Source organism: Polypterus senegalus, chromosome 8 (assembly GCF_016835505.1).
Source record: "Polypterus senegalus isolate Bchr_013 chromosome 8, ASM1683550v1, whole genome shotgun sequence".
Classification (NCBI taxonomy): Eukaryota; Metazoa; Chordata; class Cladistia; order Polypteriformes; family Polypteridae; genus Polypterus; species Polypterus senegalus.
Genome location: NC_053161.1, coordinates 97,228,306 through 97,249,520, shown reverse-complemented (window position 1 = coordinate 97,249,520; position 21,215 = coordinate 97,228,306). Strand labels below are relative to the sequence as shown.

The 21,215-nt window shown below is 35.2% G+C and overlaps 1 protein-coding gene across 1 annotated transcript in view; it reads left to right on the top strand.

Moving 5' to 3' along the window:
* The window catches only part of sema3ab (sema domain, immunoglobulin domain (Ig), short basic domain, secreted, (semaphorin) 3Ab), a 311,024-nt gene that overhangs the window by 143,660 nt on the left and 146,149 nt on the right, over positions 1 to 21,215 (top strand). The window contains exon 2 of the mRNA XM_039761470.1: positions 14,099 to 14,284. Coding sequence (XP_039617404.1) covers positions 14,173 to 14,284 — 112 coding nt within the window. The 5' untranslated portion in view covers positions 14,099 to 14,172. The remainder of the gene's footprint in view (positions 1 to 14,098; positions 14,285 to 21,215) is intronic.

Below are 21,215 nucleotides of genomic sequence, written 5' to 3'. Positions count from 1 at the left end.
TACAATTTCTTACATTAGGTATTTGTCATTTTTCACATACCCCAAAGTTACTCTGCAGAGAGTTTTACAGTCAGAGTACAGGGTCGACTATTTGTACAGAGCCCCTAGAGCAATTGAAGGTTAAGGGCCTTGCTCAAGGGCCCAACGAAGCATCATTCCTTCTGTCTCTGCAGGGATTCGAACCAGCAACCTTCGAGTTAGCTGGCCAGATCCTTTAGCAACAGAGCCTATTTACTCACCAATCATAATAAAGCAATCTTATTAGATTACTTTAATATTTATTAAACATGAAAGCTATTGCCCTAAGCAAATGTTTGTCTTTTTAATTGGACTGTGGAGTTTCTTTAAATTAAGAAGGGTCTAACATAGTCTCATAATGATACTGTTGATTTAATTATGTATTACCCATGTTATCATTCATAATGTAATTATCCCTCCTGTTATTGAAACAATTTCATTTCATTATGTTAATTACTTTGGATTTATTTGGTAATAAACACTCAATATAAAACCAATACCATGAAACAATAATAGTATTTTAAGGTTAATTGACATTATGGAAATCTAAAATCCAAGTTTAGAATTTAATAATAATGTTAATCAGCTGTCATGTAATTACTATTCACATTTTAAACAAGGTTTAAAGAAAGCTGCTCTTCTGTAAACAATCATAATGAAAGTGTTAATGAAAGTGAAAAGGGACTCAGCTTGGTTTACTGATAACATTAACATACTGGGATGCAGGAAAAGAGAATGTTAATGGAGATCGATTAAGTTTGCAAAACTGAATGACATTATTTGTGTTTCAATTTAGAAAAGAAACAAGTTCTTTTAAAGTGTGGGAATTCTTTAAACATCAAAAGTCAAAAAAGAAAACTTTAAATTCAAAAGGTTTATTTATTTATTTTTTATGAATAGGTCTTGGAAAGCATTTCATTTTTTTTTCAAAAAGAATTGACTATTGTAAGGTTTTATGGTCATACTGTACAGATCATACATTTAGTACACTACAGGTAATTCAAAACAGGGCAGCAAGAGTCTTGCTTAACTAGAAGTAATAAATTCAACCAAATACTTCAAGTTCTTAAATAATTTTACTGGTTTCCAAGAAGTTAGAAGGTGAATTTGTTTCACTCTCAGAATTCAAAATCTTAGATTATCTAGCATCTCCTTACCTTATACAACCTATTAGTGATTATACTCCAGGATATAGATGGTTATCTCAAACTTTATCCATCCATCAGTTTTACAATCTAATTTTCCAGTTCATGGTCCTAGGGTGCTGAAGCCATTGCCAACAGTATTTCACAAAAGGTGGGAAATAACCTTCCAATGTTGTGTCAATATATCTCACACAGATAAACTATGATAATTTAGAGTAACCTGGCCCTGACAAACACATTTTGCCACAATAATTGGAAGCAAACTTATGCCAATGTAGGGAGAATGTGCTGTGTACAGACTGGGATTCAATTGTAGGACTCTGTAGCTGTGGGATGTATAATAGTTCAAAGATAAATAAAATTAGTATGAGAAGGCAGAACATGAAGAAACAGAGCACACAAACACTGGAATAATTTATTTGCCAATATTATCCAAGTTCTTGCGTCTCAGTGTTTAAATCAAGGCCCAATACCTATTACCTGTTGCATGTCCTTGTCTGAGCAACTTCGGAAGCTTCTCATATTCATCCATCCATTATCCAACCCGCTATATCCTAGCTACAGGGTCACAGGGGTCTGCTGGAGCCAATCCCAGCCAACACTGGAAACAAACCCCGGGCAGGGTGCCAACCCACCACAGGGTGCGAACACACACACACAAACACCCAGCACACACTATGGACAATTTTGAATCGCCAATGCACCTAACCTGCATGTCTTTGGACTGTGGGAGGAAACCGGAGCACCCGGAGGAAACCCATATAGACACGGGGAGAACATGCAAACTGCATGCAGGGAAGACCAATATATATATATTGTAAAGAAAGAAAAGGGATAAAGATAAAGATTTGGGGAGTCCACCCCGTATAATGTAGTAACAGGCAAAAAAAAAAAAACTTCCAGAGAGTAATCATAAAGGACTGAGTCAAGCAGGGAGTGACTAAAAGGGGGAAGGTATAGGGTTTTATCGGTGAAGAAGAGGAAGGGGAAGGGGTGGGATCTTGGCCAGAAAGTAGGAAGGCTTGATGTAGCAGCAGAAGTGGGTGGAGTCTTAGCTGTTTTTTTCTTCTGGTGGTCTGTGGAAGAGGGAGAAAAGGCATTAGTACCTTTCATCAACTCCTGGTTCTGCATCTTACTCCCAGTTAAGACCTTAGACATATGTGACAATATATATTTAATACAGAATATATTATATATATATATATTGTGGTACCCGGCCGGGGCTGGTGCCTGGCCGGGATGCCCAGGAGGACCGGAGGAGGGCTTGTGCCTCCTCCAGACCGCGAGGGGGCGTCCGCCCTGGTTATGTTGGGGGCCACGGGTGAAGGGCTTGGAAGCCCAGCCACCACCAGGCAGCGCCCCAGTGCCTGAATATCCCGGGAGCCCAGCACTTCCGCCACACCAGGAAGTGCTGGGGGGAAGATGACAGGGGACCCCCGGACAGCTTCCGGGTGTGCAGCCGGCACTTACGCCAAACTGGGGTGTGGCTACGGAGGAATGCCGGGAAGCAGCTGGAGCCCATCCGGGTTCCTATTTAGGGGCCACCCCAGTCATTGGCAGAAGTCGGGTGGAAGAGGACGGAGCTGGAGGGAGGACTAGAGGTGGCCAGGAGAGAGGCACAGAGACTGTGAGGCCTGGACATTTGGGGGAACGGTGCTGGAGGTACTGGGAAGTGCACTGACTGTAAATAGTTGTAAATAAAGGGTGTGTGGTGAACTTATGATGTCCGTCTGTGTGTGTCCAGGCCAGCGTCCACAGTATATATATATATATATATATATATATATATATATATATATATATATATATATATATATATATATATTTACTTTTATGCACTGCACTATGAATGCCAATTTATGTTTCAGAATTATGTTTAGTTTATATATTATATGTCCATGCCAGCATTAAGCACAAAGCAGATTCACCAATTTTAGCGGGGAATTTTCTAGGATGGGAATTTAACATAGCCTCCAGAAACTGTAGAACAGCTGCGCCAACCAGTGCATCACCATACCACCCCAAGCTATGTCAGAAAAGGTTAATTTCTAGAGCACACAACTATGTTAACAAATTGAGAGGGATAGAATAATTGCCATTCCTAGTGACTCATACTATACATAGCAACCACTAACCTCGAACTAAGTGGTGCTAATGGGTAAAATGGCATTTCATGGCTTATGCCAGAAAAAATGTCTGTAAATGAAATGATGCTATTTGGTGAGAATATAGCTCCCCCAAAAAGTCAAAATTAGGCTTCTGTATTTCATATAGGTCAATTAATTAATTTCAAGGCAATGCAAACTAAGTAAACAGTTATGCTTAGGAGAGGAGTGAGGCGAATAGCAATTCCACTTATTGTGTTTCCCAAAACGAAAGAAGCAAACATGCTTGCTTAACTGAAGGAGGGGGAAGAGGAGTTGGGTATCAGAAAAAAAGATTATAGGGATTATTGTAAAAATAAATTCTAAGCAGCTGAGCTGAAACAGAAAAAAATGTCTTGGATAAATAGGGTTTAAATTGTACCCATGCTGAAATAACACAGGTTTAACTTACCTGTTGGGTATGGCACAGGTTAATGAAAAGCTCAATCTGTTTGCGCCCAGCCCAAGTGTAACAAGATCCAAGGTCAGAATATTTGCTACACAATCATGTCAGTGTAGTGACTTGAGGCATTTTTCATAAACATGAACTGCTTATGGAATGCAAAGAAATGTTTAGTTCATCACAAAAAATGTTTAGTTCATCTGCTGGGCATTAGGATTTTTTTACAGGAAAATGTCTCTTGACACATTTTGTGTATGTGTAAGCTTTGTGAAATCGATATTCATTCAGCTGCTGGTGAAGCGCCTGGTCCGGAGAGGAAAATCCTAAAAGAGACCTACAAGCATGATGAGTGAACAACAACATCCACAATTCTTTTTTTTTCCTTAGTGAAAAACGATCCTTACCTTTACAGTATGGTTCTTAGTTGTCTAACCAGCTGTGTTGCTTATTTTCTAACATCAAAAAGGGCAAATATTTGTAGTGTTTCAAATTCAGGTTCAGTTGCTTTCATCCATTCATACTATTGGTTGGACAGACTAAAAGCTTTTTTAGCTCTGGGGCTCATTGGAAAATGCGCTTCTTTCTCTCAATGACTTTCTCGTTCATGTTGATAGGTGCAATCTTTAGCACCACTGGTATCTGTTCATGTGTAAATCTTTGTGACATAAATATAGGAGACACAATACAGATAGTGTTTTAATATTCCATTTTGCTAACTTCTAATTGTAAAATGTATTGTGCAGCTGTGAAGTTTCTCATTTTTCATCTTTTTTTAACTTATGTCATCTCCTTTGAACATTGCAGTTCTGTGTAAAGTGTTGGCCTAACTCTGACCATCTTGGTAATGTAAAATTAAACTGTCTAGAACTCATATCAAACATACCAGACTCATACCAGACCACCAGAATTTTGCATTACACTACTGAATATTAGCTACAAAACATATCTTTTGACATTTTACAACTATCTTCGGAATGGAATAATTCAAGTTAAAACTTATAATTATATTGTTGTATATTATGGACTTATTAGTTTTCCGGTAGTTGTTATTGCCTTACATGGTAGTGAGGAGCCAGAGCATAGCCTGGTATCATCAGGCAGAAGGCATGAACCCGCCTTGGGGAGATGTTAGTCTAAGGTACATTCATATTCACATTCGTACTGTATAATCAACCTGACAAGGACAATTTAGGATGCAATAGGAAAATCATTCCAATAGAAAAAGCTTGCAAACACACAACGGCAAAGTCTGTAGAGCTAGGGGGCAATAGCAGTAACCATTACGCCAGTTGGTGTGAAGATCATTCACTCATTCCTTCATTCTCATCCATACTCACAGAGAGCTTATTTAGCGTCACCAATCAATTATACTGGTGGGTCTTTGGGATGTGAGAGGAACACCCAGACAAAACTAATATTAAGAAAAGGAAGAATATGTAAACTCCATACAAACAAGGAATTGTTTCCAGAAATCTAAAGCTGTAAGGAAGCAGCACTAACCCCTAACTGTTGTATCATCAAAGCTTATATATAAAGCATGTTTATCAGTAACCTTAACCCTAACCATAACCATTAATAGTTGCAAAACACCAATCAATTTAGTAGTTTTTTTGTAATTAGAAACTGAAAAATATAACAAAATAAACCTGTCAGTGTAATTAAGGTAATGTAACAATTCACATTTATTAATAATATAGCTGTGGAATCAAATATATTTATTTAAGACAAAATTATAATGGCAAACTAAATTTCCAAGCAACTACTCAATCAAATCTCAAAAAGCAATCTAAATATTTTCATGCTTTATAATTTTTTTGCTATGAGATTAAATGCGGCATTGGATGCTAACTGAAAACATTACAATTTTTAATTTAGCATAAAATCCTAATGTATTTCACTTGTACTGTACAACTTTCTAAAAGAGTTGTACAGATGTTTTCAAGTTTTTCATTTTTTTTTTTGGCACAGGCAACAAGATAACAATAAGATGAAGTGACATTAAAAATGTTTCTCACATTATTTTGATTTTTAAACCAGTTTTAAGGAGCATAGTTGCAGTTTACGCTGTTAAAATCTACAGAAGTGCCAAGTCATGTCTGATTAAGGCAAAATTAAATCTTCTATCTTGACCTCTATGTAACAAAGGCACACGGCAGAAAAGAACAACTAGTTTACAACGAAAAATGTTTTACTTCCCTATTACAGTCACAGCAAAGGATTTTTAAAACTTGGGACTCTTTGTAAGGATTTTAGTAGAAATAATGACTAGAATGACTAGAACTCAAACAAAACCTTACCTCTAGCAAAGTAAAACAATTAAAAAACCTTTAAATCCCTTAACTACAAATTAACACATGCAAAGGATTCAATAAAAGACCGGTACTTGTAGATCAGTGTGATTTGCATTTGGAGCCATTGCAAACGCACGTACAAAGCAATTGCACTTTTACTTGACAAACATAACAGGAATAAGAATCTTTTATGTCCGATTACTCTTAAAATATTTTTCAACCAGGGATTTAAGATTGAGTTACTTTATTGTATAAAGAGAGGTTTTGTAGACGCTGCCAGTTCAAATGCTAAGCTTTTTCACGCCCTTACAAATTGCTGGTATCTTTCATTTGCATATATATAAGAGCAATAGTCTTTTTGGGTGAGGATTAGATTTAACTCACTATTGAATCTAGAGAGCCTCTTTTGTGTTGCCTTTGTTCTGTTTAAACACCAGATTTAGTGAATTCTTCACTTGTTTAATTTGACAATTATGTAATCTGTTAATCAATTGATCAGATTACTTTTACAACTCTATAGGTTGAGAAGAAGATTGTTTCTTGAAACAGTATCCTAGCATTAATTGAAACTACTGTGCTAGAAAGCAAAATGTGCATTTACCAAGATGGATTGCATGTCTTGTAGCTTTTTTTCAGTCATCTGTTTTGATAAACTCAGCTTTAACTGTGATAATTTTATTTCATGATAAATTGGCACACCACAGTAGAGTGATTGTAAAAGCTTTAGTTTTGGTAAGACATAATTCCGCAAAGCTAATGATTATGCACTGTAGATCTGATAAAAAATACCTCGACTGTGTATAAACATAAGTGAGCTAAAGAAGAAATTGTCTAATGATCTGATTTTAAATAATGGCTGTTCTGAACAGTTTTCAAGTGGCTAATTATACCACCCCACCTTTATAGATAATTTGCATGACTGTACATGCATTTGAATAATAATTATTAGTCAATATATGCAAAGCATGCAACTCACCATTTTTTATTTTTTTTTTTTTGCTTTAAGAGAGCTTCTACAGGAGAAGCACCAATTAAAACAGGTTTTGTATCTTACAGCACATGCAACTAATAAAAGAAGACATATTGTAGGCTTATCTATTATAGCAAATCAAACCTTTTTCAGTAAATTAAATTGTTCTCAACCACAAGTTTGAAAATGTATACATCTGGAATACTTAAACTTAATCTGTACTCTTTAAATCTTTGGTAGGGTGAAATGTTTTCTTTTTGCTACTTTGCAGAAGTCTTCTTCTTTTAAGGATGGATTGATGGATGGTACTCTGATACTATATATAAAATTAGTGTGCATATATATATATATATATATATATACTTATAAACATACTACATTGTACCATGTGTTTTGTTCACATTTTCAAATATTAAAGCATTTGTTTAATACATGTAGTGAAAAAAAGAAATGCTCTGGCTTTAAACTATGTACTACAGTTGAAATACAAAATCAGATTAATATCGTCAGCACTTTATTCAAATCTGGTGATGACTGAACACAGAATTTCAACTGTTAGATCAATCATTTTATACCAAATAACTTCCTGAAAGCGTATTATTAAAAATGTACATACTGTATTCCTATAAATCTGAAATGGAATAAGAGAGTTTGTGAATAGTATGTTATGTTATGTTATGTACATGCTGCCATTTTGTCTGCTGCTGTTTTTTAGATCATATGGTACCTTTATGTTATTACTTTATTATACAGAAATTTAAAGAACTACAATGACATCCTGATACTGCATCTCATAACTCACTCCATCTTATTAACTTACATTTTAAATTCTTTCAGAGCATTCTTTATGTACAGTATATACCAACAATCCTGAACTAGATAAGTGGTTTACAAAGTGGATTTACAATAGATATAATACATACAGTAAACTGTATACACAAAAGGTAAAGAATGAATGATTTATATCCCAGTCTAATTTATAACCTGCACTTTCAGTACATGTATTTTCTTCATTTTAGAAGGGCTGCTTGAGGGTAAAGCTATTTTTAACAAGTAACACGTTCTCAAGGAGATCTCTCTTTACAGATTTCAGTGATACCATTCAAAGAATTTTGGACATACAGTGTATATCTACTAATTTAAAACAGTGTCATTAGGTTTCTCTAGAAAAGTAACTTCTTTAAAATGCCATAATCACTATAAATTGTAGTTTTTGTCATTTCAAGACCTGTAAAACATCTCAAGCAGGGCAGAAATCACCACTGACATCCCTTAAACATGTTTCCATTGTCTCAACCAAGCTGGTCCAATTAACAGGAAGTCATCCTGGAAGACATGCCACTTAGTTTCAGGCCACATTTACTAACACTGGCCTAAGAAACACCAGCTAAAATAGTCTGCAAATGTTTTGGATGGTGAAGAAAAACCAGAGTACCTGGAGAGAAACTACACAGACACACTGAAATTATGCATTTAGAAGCATAGCCAGGATTCAAACCCAGTCTACTGCAGCTATGAGGTGGTAGTGGTAAAAGGAATATACGCTGAATTATGGTTTCCTTTAACTTATTACCTGCTGTACATTCACTTGTTCCATGGAATAAACTCAATGTTTTAAGCAGTGTACAGAAAGGAACATGTAAAAAGAAATACAGTAATTTGGTGAATTATATACAATATCCACATCCTCTATGTTTTGCTCATGGGGGCCTCATTAGTGATCCATGCAAGTGTTTAAACTGACCAAGACCTCGTCTGTATTGTACATAGGGCTTCAAGTGGGCTGATACATTGTACCGCCAGTTCTCTGTTTGGATTTTGCAAACCAGAGTGCAGCAGCACACCGCAGACTGAGTTCCAAAGGGACACCACAGTTTTCTGCAAAATTGCATGAACTGTAATGCCAAGGTGTCCTCCCAGCCACTCTGTTCTTTCAGGTTGATATATATAAAAGCACTCGACAATCCAATCTGGCTTGAATTTAAATATCTTCTTACTTCTTGTACTCAAGGAGACCCCTTGCTAACCATATCTTCTTTGAGCTTTGCCTAACTTTTCTTTGTACGCTTCACATCTCATTTTCCACGTCACTTGCCACCTCATCTCTCTTTTTTGGAAATGGAGCAGCTACCCTTTTTCATTTGCTGCCAGCCTCATTTCTCTGCTCAGTTACAGCATTAGCTTGTACAATGATGCTGTTCTGTTTGTGATGTTCATTTGCATGAACTTCATTCCACTTTTACAGCTTCAAAGGATGTGCTGCCTAAAAATACCCCATTTCTTACAGCTTTATTACAGACAAATAACAAGAAATGAAAAAAAAATGTTGGCTTATTTTCTATTTTTTATAAAGTCACCAAATCTCAATCAAATCCATAAAGTTATTTTTGAGATTTTGGGGCATTTAGTTTGGTATCACTGTAGATTTAGTGTCCCTAAAGCACTGTACTTCCATAGTTATCTATCCATTATCTATCCCACTATATTCTAACTACAGGGTCACAGGGATCTGCTGGAGCCAATCCCAGCCAACAAAAGGCAGGAAACACCAGCCCACTGCAGGGCGTGCACACACACACACATACGCTAAGCACACATTAGGGACAATTTAGAATCACCAATGCACCTAACCTGCATGTCTTTGGACTGTGGGAGGAAACCGGAGTACCTGGAGGAAACCCACGCAGACATGGGGAAAACATGCAAACTCTATGCAGGGAGGAGTCTCCTAACTGCGAGGCAGTAGCACTACCCACTGCGCCACCGTGCCGCCCTCCATAGTTATTACTTATATAATTACAGAGTAACTAGGTGTTATTACCTTGTACATACTGTGTAATACAGTGTAATGCTATAATTAATTACTCAATTGTGATTGTTATTTCACAATTTTTAAAAGTTTCGTATGTACATGAACTGTAGAATAACAATTCCAATAGAGTGCTTAAAAAAATTACATTGTGTTAGAAAGTAAATACATGGTAATAACACCAAGTTACTCTGTACATTGTAAAATGAACATGTAACACTTCAATCACATCTCTCTAAACTGGCTCAGTGAGGCCAAGTGTGGGAGTATGTGTGAATGTCCTTTGAAATGGACTGCTGTAGTCAGCTTTGCACCTGATGTAGTCTCTGGAACCCCAGGTTCTTGGTACAGAATAAGTGAAATTGGAACAAGAATGGATAGGTAAGTATATTCCTCCAGCACATGTCAAATTTCTGTTTGTATCAAAGGAATCAGGTTAATATGCATTTTAATGCATCCCTACTTATCATCGTGCCAAGAGTGTTGTATGGTGGTTGAGCATGCAAGTAAGAACCTCAGGATTTTCAGTATACTGTATGTAACAATATTACAACAGCTACTACTATGCTACTGCCACCACTGTGTGGGATTTGTATGATAACTTTATGTCTGAGTTGTTTCTTAGTAGTCCAGTTTTCTTCCCATTCCAAAGACTTGAAGGTTACATCATGGCTGTAAATTGGCCCTGTATGAGTGAGTGTGCCATGCATTCCACAAGTGTCCTATTTGAAGTTGATTTCTGCCTTCTTCTGTGGTGTTAAATATAGGATAATGCATAGGATAAAATCACAAATGACTTTTATTAAATCAAACATAAATATTTCTAGCAAAACATAGGGAAAATAACAGTTCAAAGGTCATACTGATACTGTATTTTAGACTTTTGCTGAAAGAATCAGGGATGTTAAGAAGAGATAGGTTCAATTAAAAAGGAAAAGGAAGTCTATGTCATTAAAATTCAGTAGAGACCAGTCATGTTACTGTATATTTATTAGTCTTTGAAACCACAAAGCCTTCAGTGATTTTTGTTGGTAACAGAGAAGTTCATTCGATTCAGCCCTGCAAATTAATGAAGAGTGACTGTTGAATCTCTATGTCCTTCTCTCATGGAAAAAAAGTATGAGATTGCATGTGAGGCTTTTATTAACCGTGAGCAGGTTATATTTTGCGTATCTGCCTTTCGTAGCATAGCCAAGTGCTGCCAGGGGAGGAAAGGGAGGTATAGTTTAGATCAGCAAATGCAAAGGAGAAAAAACAAATGGCATGAAACGATATCTCCCAGAGCTAATATATGTTTCCTTCATAAACAGTTTGTAAGGGCCAATGGCCCCACTTTCTACCTACTCTATATGTCACCTTTCTAAAGAATGTATTTATACTAAATTTATGTTGGTTTCGCTGGTGTTTCAGTATATTGTATGACACTACAAACAGTAATTGGCTTTGTCTGCTTCTAACTGCTGAGAAGTCTAATCCAGTGCATATCAGCAATCTTCAAGTCCATCTGTTAGTCACAGAAAATCACCTTGTTTTCAACCCATGCTAACTGGGATATCTGCCAAGCACTGACTTGTTATGGCAGCCATAAATCCGCAGCCAGGTTTTCATGTGTACTTTATAGAGTTGAGAATGGTTTGTCAGTATGTACAGGGAGAGCAACAATTATAGTGCTAAGCTTTCATCTATTGTCAGTGTTCAAATACAGTGTCACTAATTATTATCTGGGGAGCTTGTGCAGATTAAATTGGTACTGCAATAAGACAACACATCACACATCTGATTTGGTAACTTCACAGGGTCATACAATTTATTTGGATGCAGCTGTCTGATTTGTCATGTATTATTACAGGCAGGAATACCCTGCCAGGGACAGTGCTTTTAGTCATTGCTCATGTAAGCAAAAAGGGATATATTAGCACAGAAGAATTCGAGTACTTCAGAACATTACAGTACTACAGATCAGAGGCAGGTGAATTTACACCATCTGTGGAATGAATCCACCATGTGATATTCCCCATTAAATCTTCTTTGGCCTTCTTTGCTTAATGCATTCCTGAAAAAAAAAAAACTGTGTTAGTTGCTTGTCAAATTCTTTTAATATAGTGCTGGACTGTATATTGGAAATGCTGTGAATTATATATCGGTTAAAACGAGGAAGATGTCAGCATTTATTAAATCACTATTGCTTCTAGCTCTGTTTCAGCTCGTACCAAATAAAAAGCCTCAAACTAAACTAACCAGATTGAAAGGTCAAGTATGATGTGTCAGTTTCGATTTTGCCTTTGTTCTTCTTGTAAGCCTGCGGTATACACAACTACCACCATTAATAATAAAAGCAACACACACAGCGATGCTGACGTGAAATCTCAGGGAGGAATAATTTAACACTGCTTTTAAATAATTTACATACAGTATTTAATTAATTAATATTGAAGAAATTAATTAATAGTATACTAAAATACTACAGCATATATAATGTACTAACAGTTTAGCACTTTGTCATTAGCATGTAAATGTTAGATTGCAGTATATTACATTCTGTTTGTCTAATTAATGAAAAAAAACATTGAAAAGAAAATCAATTACTCTGTGCATGCTGTAGTGTTTTACTTTGCTTTAACAAAATAGGCAAATAAGTTTGGGTTAACACAATATTAATTTATAAACATTGATTCTGATAAAATGCTGATGCAACACATTGATTTCAGATTTCATTTTCACAGGCTGTATGGCCTTATTATCGTCAAATGTGTGACTGATTGGCAGCATAACTGTTTTTGGCAGGGGAACTGAATAACTGTACAGAGGTCTCATGCTTAATGAAAGCTTTGCCCACAAAAGACAAAAAATGGTCCCATTACAGTCTGCTAAAAAGATGAAAATATTTCATATTAATCTGAAAAACAAAGAACATTTTGTCTATGCTGTATATGTAATGATTTGCATATGTCAGGTGGTTTTACATTTTTAGTGATTCCCAGTACGGTGAAGTACATTTAAAATTAATTCTCTAATGAGGTTCTTTACTACATATTAAAAAGAAAAAAAACAATATTTCATTGTGCAATTAGGTCCTGTTTTAATTTGTTATGGTTGCACAGCTTATTCCATCCTAATTGTATATTTAGACATTTTCCTATAGCCAAAATGTTGAACACATTTTACAGAATGCAATATCAAGTGCATGCTGCACTTTTAAATTGTTTAAGCGGCAAAGACAGAGTGCTGTTTATATGTATACCATTTATCTTGAATTCTCCTTTTAGAAAAACAGTTTTGAATTGCTGTGAAATCTTGAGACATGCTGCTAATTTCATGCATTTGTGCCTCCCAGAGTAATTGTCTTGTAACACTTGTTCATTGTGATTTATTGCTCAGTGTTGAGGATGTATTAAAACTCACAGCAATCTTTTATTGAAAAAAAAATGCTGTGCAATGAAAAGAGGGAGAGGAAGAGAGAGAAATCGCTTTCCTCTGGAAAACAAAAATCTAGACATGAATGTTCAATCAGTTTATTGAAGGGGCTTACATTTAAGCAGCTTTAACAAACAAGCTGGGTTCTGTTTAACAACTTTTAAAACGGCACACACATTTTTGCAAGAGTGTGTTTTATTTTGTATTTATATATTTTAAGTTGAACTCTCAGTTCCATATATACATATATGTACGACATGTATATAATGAGCTGGCTCTCATCTTTTGCGAAATGACTTGAAGTGCGAGAAGAAGGCTACCCTCAGCGTTGTTCCACATGTGTTTTTTATGTGGTGTTACACCATGACAGAGGAAAGAGGTGGGACAAAACTTGCTGGCGTTCTCATTGTCAGACTATTGGGGGGGAGGATGTGACAGGGAGAGAGAGAGAGGGAGCGAGCGAGAGAGAGGGAGCTCAGAAAAACCTGTCAGGAGGATCTTCTGTCATCTCGCTGCATGCAGTGGAGCTCAGGCAGATCTGCGCGCTCTCTCTCTCTCTCGCTCTCTCGCTCTCTCTCTCTCTGGCGTGCTCACTCTCATTCCCTTACTGTCGGTGTGGCTACACTCAGTGCTCTGAAGCTGAGAAGAGGATTAGCTCCTGCCGGTGGCTTTTTCAAAAGCAGTGGGAAGAAAAAAAAGGCTCTGCTAAAGTAACCCATGATAGTTTTCTTTCCACAGCACATTTGTGCTTCATTAGGCAGCACCTTTAGCTCTCTGTGGTCATTTTTCCATGTTGTTTGAACTTCCTATCCCTTGACTCGTAAGCCAAGAGCAATGTGAGCAAAAACTATTGGGACCTGGCTTTTCTCAGTGAAGCTGACCTAAGTCACCTGTTAACCTTCAGTTTCTAGGATCCTGTTCTGAACTACGTGGGGACTGATTCAGAAGGACTTTACTCCAAATTTCTTCACTGGTACCATGGACTACCTCATTGGGATTGTACTTCTACTCTCTTGGGTATCAATGCCAGCAAGTGTGCGCAGTCAACAGGGAAAGAACAACGTCCCTCGGCTGAAGCTGTCTTATAAAGGTAAGCTCACAGTTAAACCAAATTATGTTGCACAATACACAATAAGTGAGTTGAAATACCTTTGGTTTCTTGCACTGCTTCCAAAAAAAAAAAAAAATCAACAAGTCTAATTTATTAATGTCTAAACTAGTTGCTTGATTAATCAAAACTATATAAAAGGATAAAAAGGAGAATTGTCCACTGTGTTCAAGGCTTAGTCTATATGATTTCTTCTATTTATGCATTTCTTCACTTGAGAAAAAAAAAGATCTACTGCCATCTGGATGTTATGAAATAAAATTAGATGATATTTTTTCCAAAAAATGAATATTTGGAAGACTTTTCTAAAATAATTTGCTGCATTTTGCAGACTGCGGACATGTGAAACAAATGCATTTTGTGAGGATTGTATGCCGTTTTAATTAGAAATTTAGCTTTGCAGAGGACATGATTATATTTTAGCAGCTGAATCTTCTGCTTGTGAAGATGAGACCCATGCAGGTGGATTTTGATTGTGGTTATTTTGGCTTTTTCCTATGCTTTGCTATTTGTACAATTAATATTAATTAAACTTCTAGTGAGACTAAACATATTTATATTTTTATAGATATATAATCAGAATGTTGTAAAGTTGCACTGACATTATTTAGTTAATGGCACATGCAAAGATGTACTATATCCACCGATAGATCAATGTATTTTTTAAAAGATTCACAGTAATATAGATCTTCCTAATTTGATGCTAAAGTGGACAGGTTTTAAACAATACTACATTTCTTTTTTTATTTTTGTGAATAAACCATAATTTTCTTTTTCCAAACACTGTGTTGTAGCCAAATACAAAGAGAAAGAAGGAAAGGTTTTAGATTATAGCTCTAAAGCAGTCACTGTGGTAAATGTTTGCCAAACTAAGTATCAACATTTAGTGAAAATATAATTTGATTAAACTACAAGACTGTAATAAATGGGCCGCCAAAACCTCAAATCCTTCTTAATTAATAGACTTTATTATTTTAAGAAAAACTTGTTTAATTGATAAAGGGAATGCATTCACTGAATTAAATGGTACAACATTGACAACACAACATACTAGGCAAAATTATGTTATTCAAAAGTGAAATGATACATAGTAAATTCTTTCACATACTGTGCAGCAAAAATGTTATATTATTCATGTAGGTTACAGTTCTTGTTATTGCAAAATTAAGAACACCACTTTGGCTTGAAGATGATATGTTCACGCATAGTGCATTCTTACTCAAATCAAGTGAGTTACTGAACAAGACTCACCATAAACAGTGATTGATTGAAGAAGGGATACAATTATACAAATCATATCCATATGTTTATGCACAGTCAAGTCTATTAAGACAGACTTCAAACGGATTCTGAACAAAAAACAGTTAAAGTCGAGGTCAGTGAATTGCATCATCAAACTACTGTTCTAAAATCAGCTCCATATGCCATTTTCATTAAAGTATTATGCCATAATGCGATCATATTTCTGATTCTTATGTTTTCATATTATTTTGTTGTTCCATACATTACTCATTTGAAATAATAATTTTCTTTTAATAAGTTCATTCTTTAAAGGGGTAATAATTCAGAACTACATACAGAAGGTTCACTAAAGTATGTAAAGTTACTAATAATGCACTTTCCTGTTTGATTATGTCTATAAAAAATTAATATGCAATGAAAAGCGTCATTGAATACATAATTGACCCATATAGTATGCAAAATCCCCTTTTCTCATTGGACAAAAGCAAGAAAGCAAAACCATGTAATAACCAAAGAAGTGTGCAATTCTGCATTTAAGGTCGACCCCAAGTAAAAATGAGTCCAACCTCATACATGTATATTTGAGACCAATGGTCTTCAAGTTCAGATTCTGGAGGCAATTAAAATCAATTTCAATGTATTTCATTGTCCAGAATAGGACATGTGTGCCAATAAAGCATTGTGTTGGGTTAGGCACTCGGAGTTTCAAAAATTTCACCCAGATCTTGACTTTCAAATTAACTTCACTTTGTCAAGATAGTGCATGAATCCGTATGGAAATTGAATGCAAAACAGCAAATTAAGTATGCGAGGCACTTGTTTGAATTTAGCAGGTGAATTGACTAGATGAGTAAAACCTCTTTAAACTATACCTCTATGTATTGTATCCAATAAAGGTATATTTAAATTTGAAGTCTGAGGCATTACATTTTAATTTAGTAATTTGTCTTTATTAGATTTCTCTAATGTATTTCTAAGCCGTCTAATTATTTTTTTCCAGATTATGGAAAAGTGGCTGTCTAATCAATTAAAAAGGGCTGCTGGCTACCATAGATTACAATCTGTGGAAAATGTATTACAAAACATATCCAGTGGAATATCTTCGGTCCCATAAGTGCCTAAATTGTGATTTTGGTGCCTACAGATTGAGTTTACAGTATGCTCCATTGGGTTTAGTAAGGATATATTTAATGAGGAGAGTTTCCAAAAGTAAACCAAGTGGGAATAACTGGTTGTTACGAATGTGCCATTCTGTTTATGTGTATCTAGCATAGTAATTAGGTAAAATAAACTGTGAGAAGAGTGTTTGCGCGAGACCGTTCAGAAGAGCAGAATGCATGTGAGCTTTTTTCACACCCATAATTACACTGACATATTTTGTTTATCTAATCCACATTGCTACTTCACACAACAGATATTGCATACCTTGAAGGTGATTTTGCTGATGTTCTGAGTTTTATTTTGCCAGCACAATACAATTTTGTGATGTTTAAATAATTTGTTTCCAAGAAAAGTGGGACCTGTATATATGATCTCTTATCATTTCAGAAAGGCAATAAAGTGTTAAAATCTTCAGGGTTGCTTTTAACCACTGGTGTTTTCATATGAAAGGGATTATGTACTTAATTTATGCTTCCTAATTAATAATACAAAGACCTTTCTTATTTAAAGATCAGAAGTTCATATCAAAGGCCTTTTGAACATGACTTTTATAGCTTTTGTGAAGAAGCACCTGTTTCATCCTCTTTTCACAATATAGTTACACCTACAATATCTATCTATCTATCTATCTATCTATCTATCTATCTATCTATCTATCTATCTATCTATCTATCTATCTATCTATCTATCTATCTATCTATCTATCTGCATGCAATATCTTCACCCTTGATATTTAATTAAATATAAACAAATGACACATAAATGGCTGTGTAAGCTAAATATCACATAGAAATCTGCAAAAATAACCATTTAAACTTTGAAACTCAATAAATTATAATGTATTCATTGTGTACTGCAAGTCAAATATAGGACACATGCTGTCTGCTGGCTTCTGTGGTTTTCTTAAACAAAGCAACAATCTACCAAGTAATCCCAAATCATATTATATACTGTACTATAAATAAAATGCAATTTTGTAATTTTAATATAGCTTTGTAAAAAAAATATATATATATATATATATATATATATTGAAATGTGAGCTTGTGTATAATCCACATCTTTATATTCTCTTGCTAATCTGCCCATTTACTTTGCTGAATATTTATTATTTATTCCACCTGTAATTAAAATGTAAACAGTGAACCATACGGAGAGTGTTCAATATATAACGTATAAATGAAAAGTTACCTAAAATAAATGTTATCCTTTATTGTAGAACCTGCAATCCAGAATCCCTTTTAGCACATGGCAAATTTTTTGCAGAAAGCTATTTTCAAGCCATTTAAATTGTAGCTCCATGGGAACAACTGACTTGCACTTGGGAAACAGAGTTAAAAAACTGAAGAAAATGTGTGACTCAGTCATATACTGGTGTGTAAATTTCATTTTACATGAAAATTTAAAAAATCGAAATTATTTATCTTTTGTTGTTATATAATGTGGGTTGTCTTCTAAAAATTTAGAAAATATTAAACTCAGCGATTTTTTTTCTTAAGCAGATAAGTATTCATTTTAGACTAAAACAATTTGCACTAATATCCTCTAAAATAAGCAATTTGTTTAAAAATGCTTGTCATACTTTGGAGGAAAAATGTGATTTTTTTGTAGTCAGGTAACTCTTCCTAATGCATTTTAACCCCAAGTGACATTGCCTCTCTCCACCTTGCTTTTGGCACTGGAGATAATTATTAGGGCTCTTTGTTTATGCAAGGTTACTCAACAGATTTCTCTCATCTCCTCACCTTTTAAAACCAGGATGAAAGCAGTGATAAGCCCACTACACAGCCAACAATGACTGCTGTTAGCCGGGAGCCAGCACTCCGTTCACACTATTCAACACAGATTTTATTCACATTAGCAGAAATGACGCCTGTCCTGGGGGCACTGCACCAGAAAAAATAAGGAATAAACATTGCTGACATGCCAGCAAACACTATTGCTTTCTGTGACTCATCTGTTTTTTCACTTGATTATTCATAAACTCAGAAGAGTTTGCGATTATTACAGTTTACCTTAAGATATTTTTAAGTTTATTTAGCTGACATCAAAATATATACTCAGTTTAGTTGCACTCTCACTGTCTTTTGTGCAGTAATATAAATCTGTTAAATATGACTCTGTGTTGCCATCTTCTGTCCCTCCTTACTATCAGCTCATGCAGATTGTGCAGTGAATGATATGGATAGCAGAGAATTGTTGCTGAATATGCCTCCACAGTTTGTTCTCTGCTTCACTGGTCACAGTGTTAGTTGAGATATAACTGCCATTTATTTTTACTCTATTTTGTTCTTTTTTTTTAAGATTCTATGGAAGATCTACACAAATTATGATGTCTCCATTGATTTATTAAGTTGGTTTTGGCTTTGTGAAAAAGTTGCTGAAAAAGCAGTATATAAATAACAGTAGAATGCTTTTCAAGTGACCTTATGATGACATTTGCATATGCATGGAAAGACCATAACCATACTGATTAGCTGTTGCTACTGAACAGCCTTGTTCTATGTTTCTTTAAAGCTATATGCAGTGTCTCAGTGTTGCATTTGCCCCAAAGTAAAGATGCAGCCTTCCTTTTTTTACTTCTGTAATCTGCATTGCCACTAAGACTTTGTACCATTCATAATATTTGTTGATTGTTTTTACTGCTTAAAAGCTAATGCATAACATAAAAAGGTATTGTCGTACTTATTCCACACCTTTTTTCACATTAACATAGATTTTTACCCTATTGTCTGAACAAAGAAAACCATGTATGTGCAAATTATGTGAACAATGGAGGGATAGTGTGGTATTAAATTACTTTCTAAAGATGAAGCAGGTGCAAGACCTGCATGTAACCTCTAAATCCACTTATTCTTGTATGTTTTTCTTTTTGGAATAAGCTGTTAATCTTTTTAATTGGGAAAGATTACAATGTTTTTCTGGGTGGTCATAAGCCCTTTATAATTTGTCTCATAGTGCACCTCATATTTATTTTTGATCATTTGCATTACATAATTGCAGGCTATTTTATCAAACTCTCCGAGAAAAACAAAGCCTTTTGCTAATCAATCAATCACTGTTTTAGTTTTGGCAACCTTGCTGTAAATAAAACATATTACATTTTTTATATAGATTTAACAGTTACATGTAACATTTATTTGTAAGACAACATATGGTGGCTTAAAAACATATCCATAAATGGCTTTCTCATCTGTTACATATTATAGTTCCTTCAAAACTTGAAGGAAGTGCTTATCACAGGATGAAATTCTTAAGAGAAAATGTTACAACCTGAATGTCTCTGACCCAGCCTTACACAATGGATAATACTGTATAATGGCTTCTCAGAAGGAAAAAGTGGAAAATTACTTCACACAGATAATCCCCTGTTGTATTTACACACTAAGAATGGCAATGGATGCTTGTGCTTCACGGATTTACATGGCCAACCAAGAAACTCAAACAAATGTTTTGTTTGACTGGAGAATAGGGGGGATTACAGTCAAGTACCATCTTGTCTTGAAACGTGACTTTCGCCGGCTACTCATCCCTAAGAATAGCACCATGTGGACCTAATAGTTGTTATCCCTGAATGGATGCAAGGAAGTCAATCATTTTTTGCCAGCTTCACTGTTATCCTACGGGTTCTGAATAGAAAATAAATCTCCTACTTTTGTACAAATCTTTGTAATAATATTAAATTACTTAAAACTCTAGAAATGTTTTGATTTACAGAAAGATTGACTTAGATTAAGTTTTCTACTAGCCAAGTGCAATTACAAAATGATAATACCCACCAAGACACAGATGAGATGAACAGTTCTTGTGTGTACTGTAGTGGTTGGCCAAATGGAAAAAACACATAAGAGGAACAGATTTTTATTAAATACTAAGTGATACAAGTTGCTTGACTATAATGAGGCCATTAAGGTGAGGGGATAATTCAAGAAGTATTTATGTGCCAGTAAGTGTAAAAATTATTGTAATTATAATTGCTATACGATTATGTAAAAACCAGACATCTATTAGATGCAACATAATTGAAAATAGCTAAATTCATATAGACGTATTGCAATGGTGAGACAAGATACAGCATGGATAAGATGTAAACAGGAAAGGAGAGAAGGGTAATGGAGCCTGACTTGTTGAATCAGCATGGAGCTAAGAAAAAAGATAGACAGCTGCTCTAAGAGGTCATAGAGATTATGCCAGTAAAGGTACGATAAGAGGAGTGGCAGGGTTGATGGAAAATTAATCAGTGGATCTATGAAGATTTGTTGTGTCACTTTGAATGAAGCCATGCTTGTTTTGTTCCCATTCCTATATCTTATCATCAATCAATGATTTGAATTTAACTGTGATTTTATTGCTCTCTAACTAGACAGGTGATATTCACACAGACAAATATCATTTCATTGAATCACTTGTAATTAAGGCCTATAATCAGCACTAAGCTGTAGCAATGAGGTAAAAGGGCAGTAGGAAAGGTAACATGCCACATTTGAATGCTTTTTGCAACCCTGAAAGG